This window comes from Salvia splendens, chromosome 16, assembly GCF_004379255.2.
Source record: "Salvia splendens isolate huo1 chromosome 16, SspV2, whole genome shotgun sequence".
Lineage (NCBI taxonomy): Eukaryota > Viridiplantae > Streptophyta > Magnoliopsida > Lamiales > Lamiaceae > Salvia > Salvia splendens.
Window position 1 is genome coordinate 31,973,251 of NC_056047.1, and position 22,174 is coordinate 31,995,424.

General features: G+C 34.0%; 1 protein-coding gene across 4 annotated transcripts; it reads right to left on the reverse strand.

The window, feature by feature from the left end:
* Window positions 1-1,372: 1,372 nt before the first annotated feature.
* Window positions 1,373-5,126, reverse strand: LOC121772020 (WPP domain-interacting tail-anchored protein 2-like). Of its 4 annotated transcripts, none has more exons than XM_042168933.1 (5): window positions 4,976-5,126; window positions 3,731-4,209; window positions 2,534-3,657; window positions 2,235-2,432; window positions 1,373-1,884 (listed from the first exon to the last, which is right to left on the reverse strand). In XM_042168933.1, exons 2-5 carry the CDS (start codon window positions 4,206-4,208, stop codon window positions 1,681-1,683), a joined length of 2,004 nt encoding a protein of 667 aa, XP_042024867.1. In that variant the 5' UTR covers window position 4,209; window positions 4,976-5,126; the 3' UTR covers window positions 1,373-1,680. The 4 variants fall into 4 exon arrangements, with proteins under 4 accessions (XP_042024867.1, XP_042024868.1, XP_042024866.1 ...); XM_042168934.1 differs by lacking the exon at window positions 4,976-5,126 and adding an exon at window positions 4,845-4,953; XM_042168932.1 differs by lacking the exon at window positions 4,976-5,126 and having other exon boundaries at window positions 3,731-4,969.
* Window positions 5,127-22,174: the final 17,048 nt, after the last annotated feature.

The following is a 22,174-nucleotide window of genomic DNA, read 5'->3' on the forward strand; positions in this document are numbered from 1 at the left end:
AACTTATAGCAAAATGTCAACCCCTTCTCTTCACGACAACTTCCATTGGCGTGCAATCAACGATTTCTCGGTCAACAAATCGAATGAAATTGAGCTGAATCAGCAGATGATGACAATTACTATGGAACAGGAAACGGAATTTCTAGAGAGATAAACAATAAACTAATGATTTCTCCTACGAATTGAACCTTCACTCATAGGCAAGCATAGCGAGATTTCTCGAAATCCGAACTGCATAAAAAATTCAATTCAACCAAACATAAATTAATAAACAAAAAAGAAGGAATTTGCAGAAAGATCAAAGCAACAACTGGTACATCCAAACGAATAAAGAAGCCTCAGATTTAGGAAATTTATGCAGAAACAAAACCTCTCTTTACTGTAGAAGTATTCAATTGAAAACATAGGATACCTTCAAAAATCAAAATCAGTGAGACAGATTTGAAATTGAGAACAAATGTTGCTGATGAAATTGAGATATAGTTTGATGGATTTAGTTGCTTCTAATCATGAAGATCGTCAACTCCACATTATCATCATGGTAATTGATCGAATTAAGCGATTAATTACCGCAGGAGGTGTTCCTCCCCAGATCGAAGACGACGAGCAGCACGATCGAGTGAGCGATGGTGGAGCTCCTCCGATCGAGTGGGCGATGGTGGAGCTTCTCCGCCACCCGGTGGCGAAGGAAGAGCTCCGCCGCGTCATCAGAGAAGGCAACATATTCGAGGAAGCGCAGATCGACGATCTGCCTTACCTGCAGGCTTGGTGAAGAAGACGCTGCGATGGAGAAGGAGCCAGCGTCGTCAAAAGAATCTGGATTGGAAGATTAGGGATTTGAATTATGTAATTACCATTCTGCCATTTCATAATTAATTAATCTAAAAATATTTTTTGTGTGGCAAAATCTGGACCACTCATTTAATAAAAATGAGTGGCTGAGATTGCATCTCATTTCTCAATTAGTCTAAAAAATCTCAATTGATCATGGACCTATATATATATATATATATATATATATATATATATATATATATATAAATCCAACGTCGTTGGTCATTCTGAACTACTCCCTATGTCCACCAATATACGTCCTATTTTTCAATTTTCATCCGTCCACCAATAAATAATCAATTTACTTTTTATAACTTTTGGTAATGGACCCCACGTTCCACCAACTTTATCGCACTCACATACATTTCATTATAGAATTGATATATAAAAATAGGCCCCATATTCTACTAATATTTTTTCACTATATTTCTTAAAATTCGTGTCATGTCCAATGTGGAGTTGCAATCATGGAGGGAGGTAGTAATATAGTTGCTAAATGTGCTTTTTGCATAGCAGGCATTGAGCTTTGCACACTTCATAACTAACATAAATGACTTTGAACAAAAAAATTCATGCATCAAATCCACAGGTTGCACAAAGTAATACAGTACATATGCTAGGATAAGATATAAAAGGATCTCTGTTTGAACCTTCCTAAAAAAAATACAATGAAAGAATTGCAGTTGATTGAGGCTAGAATTAGTTTGCATATTCACACTCACTTTCCATATTCATAATACAATCATGCCTACATCTGATGGGGTCCAAGTTCAGCAGTATCACAACAAGTCCCGAGCATCACTCACAGCTCGAAGATCAACAGTCAATGGGTCCGAAGGCAACAAGTCATTCATGGAACAAAAGCACTGCTAAAATGGGTACCAACACAACCAGAGTTGCCATGACTAGATACACTTTTCGAGACCTATGTTTCGAAACCAAGCACTCAGCCTCCACGTCCAGAACTGAACTTGTGCTTTCGTCAACCAAACTGGACAACCCTGTCCCACTCTCATCGAGGGAAGAAGAACTTGTGTTTGCCTTTTCCACCTGATTTTTAAAGGGCACATTATAATCACTAGTAGCAAAACGGGAACATCTTCACGGTAAAGAACTTTTTTATAAGTACTCCCTCTGTCCCTGAGAAGTATGAACTATTTTCCTTTTTAGTACGTCTCTGAAAAATATGAAACTTTTTTCTTTCTAATGAGGTGGACCCATTCTCCACTAAAAATACTTTAATTACTTTTTCTTTCAATCTCTCTCTTACTTTATCAATTATGCATTAAAACTCGTGCCGAATTAAATGTTCATACTTTTGAGGGACGAACGGAGAATAAATCAATGAGGTAATGTTTTGGTTTCAATAAGATTATAATCTGCAAAAAAAGAGAACTTGCCTCAAAATTTTCTAATGTAGTCTCTGTGGCCATAGCTGGAGAATGCTCTGCAGATTCTACATTACCCAAATCAAGCCCCGAAGACAGTGATTCTCGATCATCACAACTTTTTTCGTCTTGCAGGATAAGAGGTGCGATCTTTGCTTGATTCTGTAGCTTTCCTCTCAACAATTTGTTTTCCTTTGTCAAGGAGGCCAACTGCATTACATTACGCGATTCAGGGTTTCGTTTATTCATATTCATTATCAGAAACAGAAAGACAAGTTAAGGAGAAACAATAACAAGCAAAAACGCTCGACCTGTTTCTGTATACGTTCCCTCTCTACCGCTATCTGCATAACCATATCCATGATTACACTACTTTTGATGCTGATGTCTTTAGCACTCGATCTTTTCTGAAGAGCAGCCTTGTCCAAAGTCGCCTCCATGAATCCCAATTTAGATCGTACGAAGTCTAGTTCTTTGTTCAGGTCCGAATTCACTTCAGACAGAACGACACGCTGCTCCTCAGAAATCGTAGTCTTACTTTCAGCTTCCGTGATCGTCTGTTTCAGCTCGTCGATTAATGTTTCCATATCCCAGATGGCAGTGTATAACAAGTTCTGCTGTTCTTGGCTTGCTTCCGAGGATGCCCTAGCATGCTGCAGCTGGATATCTAAATCCCTTAACTGCTTCTCGAGTAAGCTAATCTTCTTCGTGTTGCTACCTTTTAGAAAGTCGACCTCTTCAGTCAACTCCAGATTTGAGTCCGTTAATTGTGAAACTTTTTCCTCTGCACTTCCGGCCCTACTTTCTGCAGCATATATGTTCTCCTTCACAGACTCGATTTCATCTTCCCTTATTTTGAGTTCCTGCTGAATCCTTTCACTCGAAAGGTTAGCTTCCGCAAGCCGGGATTCAGTTTGCCTTATCTTTTCTTCGAGCGTTTGAACTCTTTCTCTAAGAGCTGTCACTTCTGCATTATCAGCTGCAAGCCGTGCATTGCTAGAATTTAGATTTTGAATCAAAGCCCCCTTTTCGTTCAACTGCTTAACGCAGTCTTGCAGCTTCAGTTTCAGTTCTTCTTCCCTCTCGTTCGCGTTGGAAACATTAGGACCGACAAACTGAAGTTTCAACATCATTTCTTTTGAAATTCCCATCAGCACTTCAGCTCTGTTATCCGCCTCCAAGAAGCTACCCCACGCGGCCTCTGCTGCCTCCTCCATCGCGACAGCAACTTGCTCTCGTAAGCATATCTTCGACTTGAAATCTTCTTCGTTTTGTCTGACCTCCATCAGCTTCTTTTCGAGCTCCACCTCTCTCGCAAGAGAGATCTCCAGCATTCTGAGAACACGTCTTTGCTCAACAATCCGCATTTGAGGCTTCCATTCTGCCTGTGCAAGATGAAGTTCTTCCTTGACACCCAAATCCCAGTCATGCTTATCTGTTAAACAACAACTCATTACTCAAAACCGAAAAAACACAACATAAACAAGTCAAAATTCGGTGAGACATACATTCGCTTTTGTTGAAAACGAACGACGTCAACTGAAACTTAGCTAATTGTATCTTGATCCTCAGAACACGATCTTGGAATCGTTTTAGTACACTCTCAGAACCGTGCAATTTTCCTGCGACTTGCGTTGAATCGTCGCTAGAAGACATCTTATTAAGGGCGTCCACGGTGAGATCCTGAAGGCCGGCCATTAGATGGTCAAGCCCTTTCAGTTCAAAATTCAGTATGGCATAAAGCAGATCAAACGTGAAAGCCTTTTCGAAGAATTCCCCTGAGATGTCATCATCCCTGAAATTGACATCACCGATGTCAACTTCCACAGCTAAGACGTGCAGTAGAAGATTCTCCAAGTTTGCCAACTTCTCCGAAGAGTATGCTAAGCTCGTATCCACTTCAGACGACACGATCATGGCATTCTGAAACGCCCCGTCATCCTCAGCGATATCAGATGTAACATCCGCCATGCCATTCGCAACCATTCTACAGCTCATTCAAGAAAAGTTACCAAAATTCATGTAAATTTAAGCATCTGGTGAAGAAACATACACATTGTACCTCTGTTTTTTCAGTTCATCAAACAGAAATAGGGCTATCAATTACCACATACAATATTTGACATTTGACTTAAACATAGTACAAAATTTAACTTCCAAAATTTAAATTAACCAAGCAATTGAAACTAATAAGTCTTCAACACAAAATAAATGAAATTAGTATGCCATTTGAAAAGGAAAAGCCCCAAAGAAGCAACCTAGGTTTGTCAAGAATCTTAGCTCCCAAATGCAGAAACATATACCAAAATCTATGTCATATTTTTCATTTATTTCGAACAGATTTCCAATAGCTTAGGAACAAACCCTAGGCATTGAAAATTGCGATAATAACCCAAATAATTAAATAACTATTAGTAATAACCAACCGCTAACACACACAGAGAGAGGGAGAGAGAGCACACATACTAAAACTAGTAATATTTCAACAAAATAAGCAGAGCATCATCATAAACACCAAAATCCCTTACAGTCACTAAAACAAAATTTTAAAAAAAAATCAAAGAGAAGTTAATTCAGTAGTAAAACTTCAAATAGAAGAAGTCTGATGATCAAAGTCAACACCTCTCAACAGAAGAGAAGAGAAGAGAAGAGAGGAGAAGAAATCTTCAGTTTCCGTCCATTTTTTTTTTTTAATTATTTCAAGCGAATACTGAATTTGTGCCTAAAATAAAGAAAATTAAAGTTGATGATACCTTTGCTGGCTTTGCAGAAATCAATGAGTGGGTCTCCTCGAATTCCTCCTTTGGCAATTAATGATAAGAGTATAGACTTTCAGCAGCGCACGGGTATCTCCCGATCTTGGCAAAGCTGCTAACATGCGCCGTGGACCAGACTTGAGCGACTTCTTGTTGGAGCACAGTTGCTTCGATAGCTGCCAAAATATTTTCTTACAGCTGTCGTTAATTTGGAGTTTTATTACCGCGGGAGGATGATTCCCAACAATTTCAAACAGTAGAGTTGTAAAAGAGATATTAAACATGGAATGTAATAATATTGCATGTTTATTTTTCATAATTGACGGCAATTATTTAATTTTAATTTGATCGAAAACAGATTATTTAATAGTATTAAATTTGTACTACATAAGTTTATGATTTTTTGACTAAATCTGTAGATAAGTCTAAGTTTTTTTATTTTAGGGACTATTGCCCAAAACTTAATTTTCATATACTATATAATTTTATAAAAATGTGCTGACAATGATAAAAAGAGGCAAAAGTATTATGTAGTACTTCATTCGTTCTATTATAATTATATCATTTTATTATCTCTTATTTTATTTATTTTACTTTACTATTCTCTTCATTCCTTAAATTTTGTCACATTTTTTCATTTTCGTCCGTCCTATAAAATTCGTCACATTTCATTTTTTACCATTTTTTATAGTGCACCCAATATTTTACTAACTCATCCATACTACATTTTATTATAAAGAGTGAAATACCCTAATAATCCCTAATCTTGTCGAAAAATGCACCAATGATATCTGAAAATTTTTTATAGCCTTTTTGGTTTCTAAAAATTCATTTATAGTATCCGTCGGTCTTTTATATCCCTCTGCATTTGAAAAATCCCCTAAATGCCATGTAGGGCATTTTTTATCTTTGAAAAATCACATTTCGGTACCTCTTCAATCTTGTAATTTTTTTGGACACATATAAAAGCATCTTTTCGGGTAAAAAAAATTACATTTTTAATACTAGTTAATTTATATTTTTACAACATAAAACATTTTCTTTTGAATTATAATTCACTTAATTTTTTTAATAATTACTTGACTAACATATAAATTCAGCTTTATAATAAACAATTACTTTAGTTTACTTTAATAATTTTATTAAAATTTTATTTGCAAGAGTTCGCTTTAATTTACGCTAGATATAATTTCACTTAAATTTTAATTATTTTACTTAAAAAATATTTTTCACTATATTATATTTTAATTAACTTAATTAAAATATTTATTTTTCACTTAAGTATATTAACATTTAAATATTTAAGTAACATTTAGTAAAAGATTACTATAGTTCATTATAATATTTTTCCTTCTCAAGTGTAAAAATTTAATTAAATTTTTTAAGTAAAAATAAATTCCATATTCAAAAAGAATTTTCTATAATTCACGTTAATATTTCCATTAAAAGAACTTACTATTAAATTTATTTTTTTTCGTATAAATTTAGTTTTATAATGAATAATATTAATTTTAAAAATAGATAAAGTATAATTAAATTATTTTAAGTTGTATTTATTTTTAATCACATAGTGACAATAAATTATTTTAAGTAACTAAAATTACAAAAATAGTATACTACTAGTATTTAAGATCAAAAATGTCCTCAAACATTAAAAATTGATATTTTTGGTGCCTAGGGTTATTTTGGTCTTATCGTACCAAAAATGCTATAAATTTTTTTAAGGGCCAGTTATGCATTTTTCGACAAGATCAGGGACTATTAAGGTAGTTCACTCTATTATAAAAACAATGTATAAAGGTATGATTCACTCTCCACTAACTTTTTGAACTCACTTTTCATTACATTTTATAAATCCCTGTACCCAACTAAAGTGTGATAAAATTTAAGGAACGAATGGAGTATAATATTATAAATATATTTTCTAGATTTATGTAAAGGAAAAAAAATGCTTCAATTAGAGCTGAACTAGGGGTATTTTTTCGATTTTTGAAATAGTCAGAGATGTACTATGTTGTTAATTTAAACTAGTATCACACACGTGCGATGCACGATCCATATTATTTTAAACATACTTATTTCATTATGCAAAATGATTTTATGAAATGAAAAAAAATATCATAAATGTTCGAAATAAAAATATTATTATAAAAATATAAAATGGAACAATTTTTTAAATAATAAATGGACTAATATTGATTAGATAATTTAGAAAAAAAATAAGTGCATATTTTTAATAATATCTTAATAAATTAAATCAATGTATTTATAATTATTTTAAAATTAAAATTTAAGGTCGGTAAATATAATAAAATATGCTTATTAATATATATTAAACATATAATCTATTATTCACCATTCAATAAAATTACACAATTTTTGTAAATTAAAATAAATTGATTCACATTTTATTCATATATAGACTTGGAATCAACATGAAAATCGCAATTCCATTTTCATTTCATCATCGCTTACCAAGAATCATTTCATAGTAATCATTTGCCACACTTTATTTGGAGGTGTCAATGTGTATCTCAAAAGAAAAAAGTAATGAAAAAAGTAATCAATCTTTTCAATTATATTTATAATTTTTATTTGCACAATAGCGTTATCACAATTGTCACACATTTATTTAGATTTTAATCGCAATTATTTTAATATTTTGCATCAATTAGTCGGGATCTTTTTGCCACTTTAGCATTTTGAGGTAATTTCCAATTAACTAATTTAGAATTTTTTTATTTTTGTTCTCATAATATCAACCCCAATAATATACTAATATGCTAACTAATATACTAATATGCTAACTAATTTTAAAGTGCTAATGTATGTCTAATCATGTCCTGCCATGTAACTAAAAAATGCAATATTGTATACAGAAAAATGCAATATACATTTGTAGAAGCTATAGATGAATTTCGGCAGATTGCATTTTTGGTATATGCAGATTGCATTTTTTATTGTAGAGTTTTGCATTTTAGATATAGGCTGTTTATTTGCATTTTATATATAGACGAATTGCATTTATATATACTTTATTTTGCATTGTAGACAATTTATGTTAACATGCAAAACTCAACAATATAAAATGCAATTTTCCTATAACTAAAATGCAATCTACGGAAATGCATATACAACTTGACAAATGTACATTGCATTTTTCTGTATACAATATTGCATTTTTCGTGACACATGGTAGCACGTGATTGGATGTACGTTAGCACTCTAATTAAGGATGCGCCCTAATGCTCCCCATGTTAAAAATTCAAAATATATTTATGTATGGGACATACTTAAATTGCTCATAATCTCATCAATCTCATAAATTAAGAATGAATTTGCATCAATTTTTTTTCTCAATTCCTTGTTTCTACATGTTTGAGACTCTTCCTCGTTTCTGCATGTCCCACCCCTCACTTGAGGAGACCATTCTGGAGTGGACGGTAGTGACAGAGTTGAGCCTTATGCAGTTTTGTTGCTCTGTTCACGTCTAACACCCTCACATCTAATGATTTGTTGAGTCAGGTTTTTGAGCTTATACTTATAAAGCTTAATTTTGTAGTATTAACTATCGGTCATTATGAATTTATAACGTCAATTGCCATTATTTTTGTCATTATATTATAATAAAGTCAAAAATAATTTTTGCAACAATGCAAAGAATTAGTTTAAACGTTAAAAGCCTGATTTTGGCTATGGATTGGTTTATGTACATTTTATAGTGATGCAAAAGATAATTGCGCTTATTTTCAGTATTAATTGTCATATTATTTAGTGCAATTAGTCGTTTCCACAATTTTAATTTTGTGGCAGTTATACTTTTTTTATGAATGCCTAGATTAAACAATTTTAATTATTTTATAGCCATTATATTTTTTAATGGCTGCATTAATGAAATAGTTTTAATTAGTGTATAACGGCTGAAAAATGTTGATGGAAGATTTATTAGATTCTTGCCACATATTTATAAATATTTAAATGCATACCCAAAACTTATGAAAATTCTAAAACATGTTTAAACTCGCCTTTTATATTAGTATAGATATAGATAGATATAGATGAGTATTAGTATTATTTATGTACTTTACTAATGTCATGCTCGAGGTAGATACTGATATAGGTAGATGAAGCACGAGTTACTATTTTGCGTGTGATAAAGCATTAATTATTTCTAATTAATAGCGTCGTGTTAGGGGTGAATGTATGGAAATAATTAATGAGTAAATTAGCTGCTAAAATTGAATACCGAATTCTTTACGAGGATTGTGCCATATTAATGGGTTATAGCCATAGGGATTAGTGGCCAGCCAATTATTAACACAAAACAACACTAATATAGCCATAAAGGGTGGGGGCCACGTAGTGCCCCCAACGGCTAAATTTAATAGCATCCCTTTCCCAATATTAATTGTAATGTTATTCTACTAATTCCATAATTGCATAAGCTTTCTCGGGAAAGATATGAGTGTGGTGAATGATATTAATCAATTTCAATTATTCTTGCAAATTATCGCAAAACCGGTCAATACATTAAAACACCAGTCCCAAGGGCCTCCCACATCTTGGTCCAACAGTATTGTGAGAGGTGTTCAATTAGAGTTATACATTAACCCATTGTCCTACGAGTAGGGTGAGCATTCGGGTTTCGGTTCGATTTTTTACCAAAATCGAAAAACCGAATTTAGTTCAAAACCCAAACCGAACCGAACCCGAAATTTGAACATTAAAAACTAAAAAACCGAACAAACCGAAAAAAACATATTATATTAATATATATATATATATTATTTTATTTTATATATACTAATAGAATATATATAATATAAAATTAATAGTATATATAATATAATATATATTATATCTAATATAATATATTAAATTAATAGAATTATATAAAATCAGTTTTTCGGTTTTTTCTTCGCCGAACCGAATCGAAAAACTGAAATTTTTGTATTTTCAAAATCGAACCGAACCTAATTTCAAACTTTTGGTTGGGTTCGGTTCGGATATTAGGTTTTCGGTTTTTTGCTCACCCCTACCTGCAAGAAGCCCACCTCCCAAGGCCTCACACTTGTGTCTGAAAGATGTTCCAACTACACGGCAGTAGTGGGAATAAATCCTTGCCCATTCTTGCAACTCTGCCCCTCCGGAACCAACTGCGTTGCCCATGCAGGCGCAATTTCGATTATTCATACTGTATGTCGTGGGTTTCAACATGATTCGAAGCTCCAATTTAGTTTTAGAATATCAGGTAGAAGGGTTTTCCCGTGGCGATGACATTTAATTAGGATTGAAATTAGATTTAGTGTTTTCGTAGTAGGAGAGGGAAATGACATCGTAACGTAGTGATTCAGACTCCATGGACGAAGACTCGACCACATCACAATCTCATATCTGAACTCGATTTGTAAAATCAAGCGACTAATCATGCTAAACTCAACGATTACACCCTCTGGCTGACATGCAGTGCAGTGATTTCAAAATCAAATAGATCTCATGCATTCCGACAGATTAAGCTTGATTAAACATTAATGAGATCTCTAGATCTACTTACTAACAATTTCTCATGCAAACAAAAGATTGAACGTTAACCTTCAGGATCCAGCAACTAGGTAGACGGTAAAGCAATCGAGATGAACAACATGCACAATAAAACTAGAAAACCTCATTAAAACCATAATCCAAAACATAACTTTCAAGATACGATTGTAGCTAAGATCCCCTTCAAAATGCTAACGATGATAGAAAAGTCAAACTAGAAATGCAAAATAGAATAAGTAGAATTTGTTGCAGATCTGACAGAACTTCTGACTGAACAACTGACTGGGACGGTGGTAACACTCCTTCAGCAGATGGCCGAAGGCTTCAGATGAGAGGTGAATCTCACCGATGTAGGAATGAGAACGGAGAGGGTGGAGCTTGCCTCCAAAAATGTGTGGGACTTGTGATCGAAGTGTGTGTTCTTTTCTTCTTGTGACCTTCTATTTATATGACGGCTTCCTCTGATCTCTAGGGCTTCTATCCTCGTGAATTAGCATCCTTGACCTTTTCAATAGTTGGTCGTTTTCAAGCAATTCCCATCTTTCTCTAATTCGAGCTTGGTGGCTTGCATTCTGGCTAGTATAGCACCCTTTTAACACTTTCTTCACTCAAACCTTCTTTTGCTTCTTCCCTCCCGATTTGTCTCTTAACTTGCACAACTTAACAACTTTCTTGCACATAACATTCATTTCACACATCTCACTGACTAGTAACCAAGGTTTAGAAGGCGATTTATCACTTTTCCACCACTAAAAAACGTCAGTTCACATGATTGCAGCTCATTGAGGTCACATGTCCTGGCTGTCATTTCATGAACCTGCGCTGCCACCATAATCAACATGCACAATCCGACTAACAAACCCATTACAACAAGTATACTTTTAATGTTTTACTAACTTTGTGTGTTCTGGTGGAGAACAAATACTGCTATATTTATAATGCTTACTACTTTTTAAAGTTTATTTTATAAGTTGATAGATGGTAATCAATATGCCCAATTTGAACCCCTTCATGTTTAGAAGGTACCACATCACATCTAACTCGGTTTGGGACACCCCACGGCCATCTACTCGTGCAAAGATCAATTGGGTCATGGCTCGGTGGAGGTATCGAAGGATGGGGTTGCGGATGGACATTGACTTGGCATACCCAGACTCAAATTCTTCACCCTCAGTAATGAATGTCATCCAAACATCGGAGTACTCATAACCCACCTCCTCATTGCGGTTGGGGTCATAGCATAACATCACACAAGTCGGCCATGGAGAAAGAGTGGTTCACGTTGCCAAGGCGGAAATCGATCCTCTCGGGATGGCGGGAATGAGCGGTTTCGCTGCACGTTGAGTGTGTTGAGGAACTCGAAAGCGAGTCTCCTATATAAGGGTCATCGCCCTTGAAAAAGATGAATGAGGCTGTTCCCCTCTCCAATGTTGCACACTCCCCAAAAATCATCCAAGATGCCCAATGTAGTCAAAGACAACTCGTGGTGAGTACCGGGACAACATCGTGTCCCTAGCATAGATCCTTTTGTTGGGGTTTGTGCCCCTTGCACAGCGGAAGTCATGCATACACAAATAAATCATACATATGTTTCTATTTGACCGATTATGGGATTAATTATCTACATGTTAAACATTGAATTGCATCAAAGAACGCACATAATTCATGTAAAAGGAATTAAAACCTAAAGCATGAATTCCTACAGTTTAGGATTACCGATCTGATTCTCCAAAGAATCGACGATTGCTTGCGCCTTCTCCACGTGATGATCTTTGTACTCAACCACGAATCTTCTAATCTGTATCCCGAACTCAGATAATGACCTTTGGGTGGGCAAAGCTTGTCAGAATCGAAAATGACTTGATTAGAAAGGAGACAGAATATCATTTTTGTCAAAAACCGATTTTTTCGTCCACTCACATAGGGGAGCACGAAAATGAACTCATCATTATTATTGAATCTCCTTTCTAATCTCCTTTTATATAGAGTTATGATGGGCCAGATTAGGGATCTATGGAGGTTGGACTTGGGGCAAACCTGTTGGACTTTTACTAATTAAATTGAGCCCCAATTTAATACAAGTCCAATAGAATATTATTATCATCCACTATAGTATAATAATATTGACTGCCCGTCCAATCCCAAATTACGAGTAATCCGGGCTTTACCTCTTTAATTTATTATTTCTTGTGTTTAAGATATAAATATCCATTAATTAATTTAAGTCTGCTATTTGACTTTAATTAATTACTATCTTTTTCCAAGAGTTGTCTAGTTCAAAATCTTTATTTATTATTCTGGAATAAATTCCAACCGGCCGGGTTTCTGAATAATAAAACCTTTTTCGAACACCTCTTGAGGATATTATCAAACTGGACTCACCCAGCACACGATTCATTGCAATAACAATACTAGCACCTCTAGATATTGATCACCACTACCCAAGATACCAGGATTCTTGGATTGCAAAAAATCCGCACCATTTGATAAATCAAAGTAGTGCATAATCAATATCGTATGCTCAATGTTATGTCAACAATGATTAAGAAATAACAATCACCGAGACCTCGTCTTTCAGTAAATAGCAAGAAAGACTTATCTCAACTGTTAGATCCTTCAGTGCTATACCACACCAGTGTTGTTTATTTGCTAAGGTAAGGAAACATGCGGACTGACACTGCAACCTTTCACGATAGGTAGCCAAACCCTATCTAGGTTGTGAAATTCTATTTCTCTTCTACAAAGGACCGACTGCGTCACCTTCTGTGAACGTCGTTCACGACCAGTCTACTATGCAGAAGAATTAGACTTATTTTCTTCTTATACATTTAAATGTTTGAGAAACATCTTATAAATGCATAAGCAAACACCAATGCGATAAAATTGATTCTTCTCGCCTTGGGTTAAAAGTGGATTGTAGAGTTTATTGTATACAAGCAATTCTATCCGTGCAACATGCTTGAAATATGCTTTTCAGTATACCAATCCTAACAATCTCCCACTTATACTCAAAATCATGCTTTCGAGTATACCCACTGCCAAAACTACTCTCCCACTTATACTCTAAGCAGGTCTCGGTCCATGATACATTGAACTACCGTACTTTTCACCTCATGTGTAAAACATGTTACCATATAGGCATTTTGTGAAAAGGTCTGCCAGGTTGTTCTCTGATGATATCTTGGAAACCATAACGTCTTGCTGCGCACTTAATCCTTAATTTATTTCATACTTCATCTCTATGTGATTGCTTAGCTTTATCAGATCGTGTTTCCCTCGAGTTAGACATATGACTAGAGTAATTATAACAAAATATAATACTCATACACATACTCGGAATCACGGTCAAAGCTATTAGGATGTTACTGAGATTAACAACTACCTTAGTAGTTTCTAATGAAACCACACATGTAATTTTCATGATAGAGTATGTGATGTAATCACACTCCTTCATGACTCAGTTTTCAACTCCTAACTTTAACACATAGTCAGAGGATAACTCGATCATCAATCAGTTATAAAATCGAGTCGATGTAACCTAAAGGACATAACATGGATGTCTGGTAAACTAGAGCATACCGTTTAGTCTTCTTTAAGTACTATAGTATATTCTTTACCCAATCCAATGTCCTTGGCCATGGTTAAAATGATATCATGCTTCTATGCCAACGGCAAAGCTAATATCTAACTTAATACACATCATAGCATATATGAGACTTCCAATTATGGAACTTGTCTCATTCTTCTTGATCTCATTCAATGTCGAAAAACACTTGACTAGAGACAAAATAATTCCGTCTAGAAAAAGAAAAACCTTTTCTTGGAATTTTCAATGCTAAAGTGTCTAAGTATTGTGTAGATGTAGGATTCTTTAAGAAACATAACATTCTTTTTCTAGCAATCTAATGACACAGATGCTTAGAATGTAACTAGATTATCTTAAATCCATCATCCTTAAACTGGGTAGACGACCAGTTTCCTACGCTAGATAACCCTCTTAGTTGTTTATCAACTTTTATAGATGTCATCATCGTAGAGTACCAAGAATACCAAATATAGTGCACTTTCAACTTTCTAGCCCTGTATTACATAACCATTAAGATGTTCCATGCAGATAATCTCCTCAAGACTTCTACTTAAAGAAAACTGTCTTGACAATCATAGTACATACATCCTAATTTATGTAGGCTACAATAGACAATATACATATCGACTTAGGCAAAATTGGCAGGCGAGAATATAATTCTCTCTGGGTATAACCCTTTGCCATTATTCTAGTATTTTGAGATCCAATGCTTACACTTGCAGGTCCACTAGCTCCCACTGACTGAAATAGTCTATGGATAGTATCGCAAGTCTTGCAAACATTCTTGTCTATTTAAGATTGTTATTCAGAATCTATAATCTTATCAAGAATGATTATCTGAATAAGTCATTGCGTCCTTATAGTTACAGGGATTATGTTCAAGTTGATCTAAGACTGAGTCTTAATACTCTTTTAGACCCATGAACTTATTATGTTCGCAAAGAACGCTCCCACTACGACACGACTCTTACAATCTTAGGTACAAACGTTGATTTTCTTAGTGCATAAGTTTCTAATGATATGACTTCTTGGTTAAGATGGAAAATAGATATTCTCATTATCTAGAGAATTATCATGTTTGTTAGGCTTGTAGTTCTCCTCATAATCTTCATCAAAGAATCTAGTATTCGTGTAAACAAACACATATCTTGCCGTGAAGATTATAGAACCTGTACATATTTCTATCATTTGGGACAACCTTAAAACATACCTCAGTACACAACTCCAATTACTTGGATACATTTTCCAAAACATGTCTTGGAATAACTCCACACCTTGAGATGTGCTGGACTAAACTTACCTCTAGTCCACAACTCGTGTGTTGTAGATGGTACTGATGTTATGGTAGTTTCTTTAAGGTATAACTCGTTGTTTCCAACGTATATCCCATCAATGATAAGGTGTTATTGAGTAAAAATGTTCACTTATCGAACTTGTCTTCGAGAGACTTCGATATCTTCTTATATGACTATCCCATTCTTTAGAAGAATGCTTGGAGTAGTCAACTAGGGTTTAACTCCCACTACTGATCTTAACTCATTTGCTCGTCTCCCATGGTGTAAACCATTGAGACTTACTAGTCTTTCTATGTTGCATCTCTATAAGTATTCTGAATCCCTTGAACCACCAAAGGATTCTAACTTTTAGTGCATCAACCAGACTTTCTTGACATTCAAGCTATTTAACAAGCAAGTTGTTAAAATCTCGATGGTCACTTGAGTTAGACAAAATCAGTTTGAACAATTACTAAGTACTTTCTTGGCCTTAAGTCTAAGTGCCATAAATACTTTATTGTTCATTGTATAAGAAGTTGAACTGTTGTGTTAAACTCAATCTTGTTGCAATTATATTGTTTAGATACTATGATGTATAATTTATTTTTCTATGGTACCATGATCGATATTCAATCCACATTTCTCAATAATGCAAGCATTATAAAATGAAATTGAACATCGTAGAATCATAAATGAGTTTAGAAACTGAATATAAATTCATTCTAAACAAGTCTGTACCAATAAAACAAAATCTCTAACATCAAAACAAAATAATAAAGTGAGCATAAACAAATAGCTCCCAGTGCAACAACTGCCCAACTGGATGTAGATCTCTCCTTTAGAAGTTGCATTGTTATCAAAGCCATTGTCCTTCTATATAAGAGGTCAATCCGACTTACAATGCATTTTCTCTTTGCCTTTTCACCAAATATTTCTTGCCTTTCTTGCTTTCAGCAGGCATTGATGACAATTCAGCTATTCCCTCTTTCCATTGCTAGTCTTCTGTTCAATTGAACTAAGACATGGGAAAGATGCAGCCTTAATGAATTCGTCAACTATCATGTTATCTTCCTCCAATAGTAATAAAGTGAATATAATGCCAAAGGTTTCCAACTTTTCAGTAACAACCTTCATATAATCACTTCCTATTACATTTGGCGATGAACTGAGTGTAGAAACTATTTGAGTAACTGAATCAGAAGATTCATCAAAACATTCTATCTCTTTTGGATGTTACAATAGAATCTGGACAACGTCCTCATTGGATATTCCTTTATCATCGGTATAAACCAAGACTTGTCTCACTACTTAAAAGAAAGTAGTTTGACCTTCTTCCTCAAAGAACTTATCGAGTACATGCATAAAATGAATTCTCAAACTTTCTTTGTAGAATTTGTCGAGGAAATGGAGGACATGAATTAGTGAGTACAAACATTAAGTTTTTAGCAATGAGAATCTTATCCATTTAATATTTCCAGTCTACATAATTTTGGCCTTCGAGTTTGATTTCTTTAAGGTTCGCAGACATTATTAAGAATTTGGCTGAGAAGAAATAAAACTATTTATCACATACTATGCTTAATACATAATCGCAAACAACCACAAAACAATTTATGTATTTCGCAACCGTGAAAAACCAAAATATGTACGCCTCTAGGGAGGTCATACAAATTCGGATTCCAACAATTTTCTGGTCGCAATACCGACGGATAGTCCAGAGACCACTAAGGTGGCATGGCCGCCAAATATTGCCTAAGCTTTTACCCTAAATATTAGCATCTAGGAATTTTATTTCTGTTTTGATACTCCTTCTAGGGAAGGTCGTACACCACTAACAAAATTCCATAGCTATCTTATAAATATGCTTAAACACATGAACTTGCAATTTCACAGGATTATGGCTCCCACTAGAGTGGGTCGCGATAATATTAGAAACTCGCTTCTAGTTTAAACAATTTACTATTAAGAAGTCTAATCTTATGAACTTGCTATTTCGTAGGATTATTGCTCCCACTAAGGTGGTCGCGATAATATTAGAAACTGCTTCATATATAGACCAATTTATGGAGACCATATACAACACATTGTTGTAATTATCGCTTAGTCATTTTAAACATGGTTTTTGCATAATTATCGCATAAGCAGAAAAGGCAGATAATCCACTTAAACCAGATTAACACCAAATAAACAGATAAATCTATTTACTTCATGGTAATTAATCACACTGGATAATTATTGAAATTATTTAATAAATCTAGGGAGATTTAAATAAATAATTAATTCCTTATCTTATCCAAAATATGAATTTCGGATTTGATAAATTTATCTTGGATAATGACTATCCAAATTAATTTAGGATTTATCTAGATAGAGTTGAATCTATCTAAATCTTTTTTGGGATTATTCTAGATTTTATAAGAATAAAATCAAATCCTTAAATTCAAGATAAGACTGATCTTGGATTATCATTATCTAAATCATACTAGGATATTTCAGGATAGAAACAAATTTATCCAAATCCATAAGATGAAGATAAAATCCAATCACTCTAAGATTTAAGAAAATCTTAGATTATTTGAATAAGAAACTAGAATATATCACTATCTATTAGGATTTATTCTAGATAAAATTAACTTTATCAAAATCCAATTAGATAAGGATTATCATGTATTATCTTAATCTAAATTTATCTAGGATATTTTCTAAATAGAAATAAATCTATTTATATCCATAAAATTAGGATAACTAGAATTAATATCAATTAATTCAACTAGGATTTAACTAGATAGAACTAAATCCATCTTAAATCCAAAAGATAATTACAATACTGGATTAACAATTATCTAAATCTTTTAAGATATATTCTAGATAGATATAAATCTATCAATATCTATAAGATATAGATACATTTAATTATCTAAATCTACTAGGATATTTTCTAAATAGAATTAATTCTATAAATATCCACAAGATAAAGATAAACATGGATTTTAATTATCCAAATCTACTAAGATATATTCTAGATAGATATAAATCTATCAATATCTACAAGATACGGATAAACTTAATTAAAATTTATCTTAGTCTATCTAGGATTTATTCACATAGAATTAAATCTATATAAATCCATACGACAAAATAAAATTAATTATTATCCAAATTTATCTAGGATTTATCTAGAGAGAATCAAATCTATCCAAATCCATAAAATAAGGATAAAATCCAAACATAATTAATTATTTATCTAGTCTATCTTGGATTTATTTACATAGAATTAAATCCTACAAAAATTCATAAGACAAAATAAAATTAATTATTATCATCCAAATTTATTTAGGATTTATCTAGATAGAATTTAATCTATCTAATCCATAAAATAAGGATACATATCTAATTAATTCATAATTTAATTAAAAATTAAATTTTAGATAATCCATTTAAGATATATTCAAATATTATTCTAAAATCATATCTTGCATTAAATCCAAAGTTAGTTCCAAGAGTTTAGGAAACCCTAACTAATTTGGAAATTGATGTCACAGGGCGAAGACCCGCACAAGCATCGCCGCTGTCATAACAGCCTGCTCTTGCCTCCGTCGACCGTCTTTCGAGTCCAGGAACTGCCCACGAAGGGCTCCCACTTGTACAGCTGTTGTCCATGGACGAGGACTCCCAGCCAGCTCCGACCCCGGTTGACGGCGCCGTTTATGCGGCTGCTGCTGCTGTGCTCTTCGTCCAACCGCATCAGATGAGTGTGCTACTCCGCCGCTGCATCGTGACCACCATTCTCGAGGCGCTCGATCTGCATCATCGTGGTGTGTTCCCATGTCGCGATGAGTCCAAAGTTACGCATAGACATTACGTACCAAATTTGAACAATCGGTTAAATCAATTTAAAACTTCAAAGAAGCCATTATTTTGACAAAATAACCAATCAAAAGTCGCGATCATATTTTGAATCAAAACCACAAGACTAGGCAATGATTACTAACCAAATATATTGGATAATCAAAATACTAAATTCACGCAATCATTACGTGAATTTGGGAATCAGTTTCTTGGAGAAAATCTAGCAGCACACATTCTCCGATTCACGTACAACAAGGAATAGAAGTAGAACGATTAAAAGTTGGATTTAACTTACCGTTCTTCATTCGGTTTTCGCACTACGCAAATTATAAAACATATAACTAGCAACGAAAACACATAAACGTTCATGCAATTCACATAACATGAAATTAATCCACATAATCAGAGCCAAAAATTGGCTCTGATACCAATTGTTGGGGTTTGTGCCCCTTGCACAGCGGAAGTCATGCATACACAAATAAATCATACATATGGATCTATTTGACCGATTATGGGATTAATTATCTACATGTTAAATATTGAATTGCATCCAAGAACGCACATAATTCATGTAAAAGGAATTAAAACCTAAAACATGAATTCCTACAGTTTAGGATTACCGATCTGATTCTCCAAAGAATCGACGATTGCTTGCGCCTTCTCCACGTGATGATCTTTGTACTCAACCAAGAATCTTCTAATCTGTATCCCGAACTCAGATAATGACCTTTGGGTGGGCAAAGCTTGTCAGAATCGAAAAGGACTAGATTAGAAAGGAGACAGAATATCATTTTTGTCAAAAACCAATTTTTTCGTCCACTCCCATAGGGGAGCACGAAAATTAACTCATCATTATTATTGAATCTCCTTTCTAATCTCCTTTTATATAGAGTTATGATGGGCCAGATTAGGGATCTATGGAGGTTGGACTTGGGCCAAACCTGTTGGACTTTTACTAATTAAATTGAGCCCCAATTTAATACAAGTCCAATAGAATATTATTATCATCCACTATAGTATAATAATATTGACTGCCCGTCCAATCCCAAATTACGAGTAATCCGGGCTTTACCTCTTTAATTTATTATTTCTCGTGTTTAAGATATAAATATCCATTAATTAATTTAAGTCTGCTATTTGACTTTAATTAATTACTATCTTTTTCCAAGAGTTGTCTAGTTCAAAATCTTTATTTATTATTCTGGAATAAATTCCAACCGGCCGGGTTTCTGAATAATAAAACCTTTTTCGAACACCTCTTGAGGATATTATCAAACTGGACTCACCCAGCACACGATTCATGGCCTTGTGGTCTTCAGTGACAAGGGTAATGCCATAGCTCCTCGCACTCTCACTTCGGCCTTTTGTTGTCATTTTCTACGAGAAATTTTAATCTCTTAAAAAGAAACATATGATAGAAAACAACAGGCTCCCCCAAACTTGCATTCAACCATATAGAACATATAAACCAAGGAATACAAGTTTGCATCAATCAACATCCTAAATTGTGTCATATAAATGTGTAAAACAAACTCAACAATTTAGGGTACATATAACAAACCATCATCCATCATGCATGTTGGAACATATATACTAAAAAACATTTTTCGAGTTTATTTTGAATTTGATAAATTGCTTGTATATCGTAAACTCTCCTCATTTAATGAGAATAATAAATGTTTTCTTCATGCTGTGTATTTTACTTTAATTGGTATTGACCGTCTTTAATTATATATTTAATTATATAATTAAAACGCTGGAAAGTAAAATCAGTCTAAGTCTTCTACATTGAAGGCTGGGTCGTGGAACAGGTCATCACAGTAGGTGACCCAGCCGGAACCTTGCAGAAGTAAAACTTTTTCACAACTTAGATAGGCTTTGGCTACCTATCGCGAAAGGTTGCAGTGTCCATCCGAAAGTCGTCTTTACCTTGAGAATGACTAGTGACACTGGTGTGGTATAGCATTGAAAGGATCTAAAATACAGACACGAATTTATTGCTATCTACTGTAAGACGATGTCTTGGAGCTTTAATATTTCTTAATCTTTGTAATAATATAGAGCACACGTTATTTAATCATACGCTGCTTTGACTTATCAGTAGGTGCATGTTTTTCGTAACCCAATATTCCTGATATCTTGGGCAGTAGTAATTGATAACTAGTATTGTGTCAGTTTTATTATTACATTGAATCGTGTGCCTGCGCGGTATGACTATATCCCCAAGATGTATTTGATAAAAGTTCGATTGTTCGGAAACCCGGCCGGTTTGAATTTTATCTAAGAATAATAGAAAAGACAAAGTATATTTTAATATACTTCTCGTACTAGACAAACTATTGGAAATAAAAGATATTGATTAATTTAAAGTCCATAGCAGACTACAAATTAATTAATGGATATAGAAAGTCTTAGACACGGGAAATAATATATTACAGAGGTTAACCCGGATTGCTTGTAATCACGGATTGGATGGGCGGTCAATATTTCTTCGATAGTGGCATAAGAAATATTCCATTGGCCTTATATTGAATTATGGGTAATAATTTAATTAGTAAAGAAGGTCCAATAGAGGAGGCCCAATCCAAGCCCCATAGATCCCTAACCTAGCCCATCACAAACTCTATAAATTGGGATGAAGGAGGTGTGACAAATATACACAACACATGAAGTGAAACCCTAACCTCCACACCTTGGATTTTCGGCCCTCTCTCTCTAATAGAGGAATTCAAAAATTCATCTTTGTGTGTACTTGGCGTTCTCGTCTTCTCCTTCAAGATCCTTATTATTTCTAAGAGTTTCCTCCCACAAGGAATTTAGATCTAGAGTTGGGTCATAGGTTAGAAGATCCTTGGTCTTGCAATCACAATCAAGCTTCAAGATCTACACGTGGAGAAGTAGCAAGCCACTTCGATTCTTTGGAGAATCATAATTGTAAGTATTCAA

Excerpts from the sequence above, each read along its gene's own strand:
- LOC121772020 (XM_042168932.1), bottom strand. The coding sequence starts at position 4,220 with ATGAGCTGTAGAATGGTTGCGAATGGCATGGCGGATGTTACATCTGAT. Across the intron at positions 3,658-3,730 it reads CGTTTTCAACAAAAGCGAAT|ATAAGCATGACTGGGATTTG; the intron begins GTATGTCTCACC and ends GTTGTTTAACAG. Across the intron at positions 2,433-2,533 it reads GGGAACGTATACAGAAACAG|TTGGCCTCCTTGACAAAGGA; the intron begins GTCGAGCGTTTT and ends AATGTAATGCAG.